Here is a 2881-nt window from a genome sequence, read left to right on the forward strand (position 1 = left end):
AGTGATATGTTTGTCACTGCCACACCCTCATTCGCTATGCAAATTAAAATTGAGTATATTTACTTTCCTTTGTGTTCGCAGTCCGATTCGCGAAAATTGGGTTTCTTCTCTACCTCAAAAAGTATTCATGCTACATCATTTTGAAGGTACACTTGCCGGAGGTTAAGGTTCTTTCAATATTCCTCAATATGGTTTGGTCATATACACTTCTGCACTAGTATCTTGGTTTCTAATTGGTGAACACTGTTGTCCTTCAGCCAATTGATATACGTTTTGTTTGACCGTCGTTAACATTATTTTCATCGAAACGCGTGTTCAAGGTGAGATGGTCGACCTAGTTGTTTTTATTCGTGACTAACATGCTTGCAGTATTAAGATTGGTCTTTGTATACCCTGTGTAATGCGCTATCCACGATTAGAGTGAATTGCTAGCAAGTGATGCGACACATTTTTTTCAAAACAGTATCCTTAGCCAGCAAGCTAGCCAGCTAAAGACAGCAGCGGTTTGAATGAGATAAATATGTCCTTTATTAGTCCCACAATGGGGAAATTTGCAGCAAATATATAGTTCACACAGAGGCGACGGCGTAATGTAGCCGCTAATGTATAACATTAGTAGCAGAAATTCATAAAAAGCGTGTATAAATACGTATATAAACAAATCCCCCACACACTTACATCCCACAGGTGTAAGGAAACACTCCTAATGTCTGTCCATGATACACAGGGGAAATAAATAAAAATGCTGCAATGATAAAAATACTGCAATGATTTAAAAAAACTGCAATGATTAAAAAAATACTGCAATGATAAAAATACTGCAATGATAAAAGTACTGCAATGATAAAAGTACTGCAATGATAAAAGTACTGCAATGATAAGAATACTACAATGATTAAAGTACTGCAAGGCAAACCAACATGTTTTCCACGCCTTCCTGCCTCATTTTAATACGAGATTAGCGTTTATTCTAAATTTGAAATATTTCAAAGAGTAAAAGACTCCAAATTAATTGACGCACCTATTTCTATATTTTATGTCAATAGCAATTGTTTTTGCCTGTCGCCCATTCGCAAAACAACTGTGCGTGAGATAGAAGCAGAGCCGTTAAATGGTCTTTCATAAATGGCAGACACATCACAATCATTTGTGTATCCACTCATCATTCATACAATAAAATAAGTAATGGCTTCCTGCAAGTACATCGACGTTCATACGGAGTTAGTCAGTTTGTGAGGAAAAAGATGAGATATTTAGTATTTATACTTTTTGATTTTATTTCATTTTTTGGGGGGGGACAGTGTGTGTAAATGTTTTTTGTTATGTAAAATTGGTAACTTGGCTCAGTGTAGTTTGGGAAACAATGCTTGTAGAATGTATCCTATGGTCACTGATTTCTTCTTTTTTTTTCCCCCAGGTTTCCTATAGAATATACTGTTCACAATGGGTGTATTGTCCACGCTGATAAGGGGCCTTACAAGAGGAGCAGACAGAATGTCGGAATTCACCAGCAAACGAGGTTCAAGGACTCATAATAAAGGCAGAGGTGCAAGACCAGCTGGAGTAAGGCTCGCCAGCAGAAAGTTTCTGGCAATACGGGCCATGATTCCTGAGTTTGTGGTACCCAATCTGGACAACTTTAAACTCAAACCGTATGTGTCATACCGCTCCCCAAATGGAACGGAGCCCCCAGTGACTGCAGAGAGCCTGTTTGCCGAAGTGGTGGCTCCTCAGATCAAGAAAGACTTCAATGAAGGGATCTATGACAAAGAACAACTGGAGAAATATGGATTTGAACCCACACAAGAGGGGAAGTTGTTTAAATTGTATCCCAAGAACTATGTACGTTAAAATGAACTTAACATCTGTGATGGATCTATTTGCAAGGGAAGTCTTCTGATGACAACTTGTGACAGTGGCTTTGCGGGGGCACCATGTTGCAAGATGGATGGAATACTTTTTTTATATCTGTATTTCGCTCCAAATTAAGTACAATAAAAATAAACTGAATACAGTCTGGTATGATCAGTACTAGATAAGTGTTCTGACCCTACTGCATTTATCCATTTACATTTACGAATCACCAGCATTACATTTGTGTTCCTGTTTACGACTGGCCTGTAATCAGACACATTTTAAAACTTATTAAAACATTAACCGTAATTGGTAAAGTTCCTGATTCATGTCATTCTGAAATGCATCTCTTTCGGAGTTGCGAGTTAGTTAAAAGGATAGCTTGATTGTCGTTAACGTTGGCACTTACACCAACTCAAAAGACTCAGAAGTGATTTAGGGGTTTTTTTTGTGATGAGATTCACAACATATTGGCACACCCCTTTTGGAGCTCATCTTTTTTTTCAGGTTTCAGCATCTACGTCACAGCAGGGAGGCAAGTGAGGTAATATTTACTCGCTTTGTCAGTTGTCTAAAACGGTGACCAATCTCCACCAAAATGCGCATTACTACTCTTGTCCACTTCAACCTGTTAAAGTATAAAAGCTATCTGCACAAGAGTTTGGATTTACTGACATCAAACTTGAGTTCATGTGATAGTCTCAACAAAATCATTCCTGATATATAAAATATAAATATATAAACTGAGCTTAATGGAAAAAAATTGGCCACCTCAGCTAGATAGATATTTTAATGCGATGGCATTTGCTCTTTAAACAGACGCGGGGTACGTAATTTGCAATTAAAGCTTCCCTTTTTAACACCACACCAGAAAATCCTTTATATTTTGGGCTCACTAATAAAACTAACATTCCGAAAACTTCCTCCAGCTATAACTACAGTATAAGCAGGTCACTGGAAGCCATAACACTCAAATGCAATTGCCCTTTGAGAATTACTAAGGTAAATGAATCTCATATTATTCATA

The 2881-nt window shown here is 37.6% G+C and overlaps 1 protein-coding gene across 1 annotated transcript; it reads left to right on the forward strand.

Moving 5' to 3' along the window:
- Positions 1-152: 152 nt before the first annotated feature.
- mrpl41 (mitochondrial ribosomal protein L41) lies at positions 153-2014 on the forward strand. Its single transcript, XM_088301304.1, has 2 exons — positions 153-320; positions 1418-2014. The coding sequence occupies exon 2, from the start codon at positions 1444-1446 to the stop codon at positions 1849-1851; it is 408 nt and encodes a 135-aa protein (XP_088157430.1). The 5' UTR covers positions 153-320; positions 1418-1443; the 3' UTR covers positions 1852-2014.
- The last annotated feature ends 867 nt before the right edge of the window (positions 2015-2881 follow it).

This window comes from Idiotropiscis lumnitzeri, chromosome 1 (genome assembly GCF_059441095.1).
Source record: "Idiotropiscis lumnitzeri isolate Australia: NSW breed Sydney's pygmy pipehorse chromosome 1, RoL_Ilum_1.0, whole genome shotgun sequence".
NCBI classification, from domain to species: domain Eukaryota; kingdom Metazoa; phylum Chordata; class Actinopteri; order Syngnathiformes; family Syngnathidae; genus Idiotropiscis; species Idiotropiscis lumnitzeri.

Bases quoted from the DNA above. Each gene is read 5' to 3' on its own strand.
- mrpl41 (XM_088301304.1), top strand. From the start codon at position 1,444: ATGGGTGTATTGTCCACGCTGATAAGGGGCCTTACAAGAGGAGCAGAC.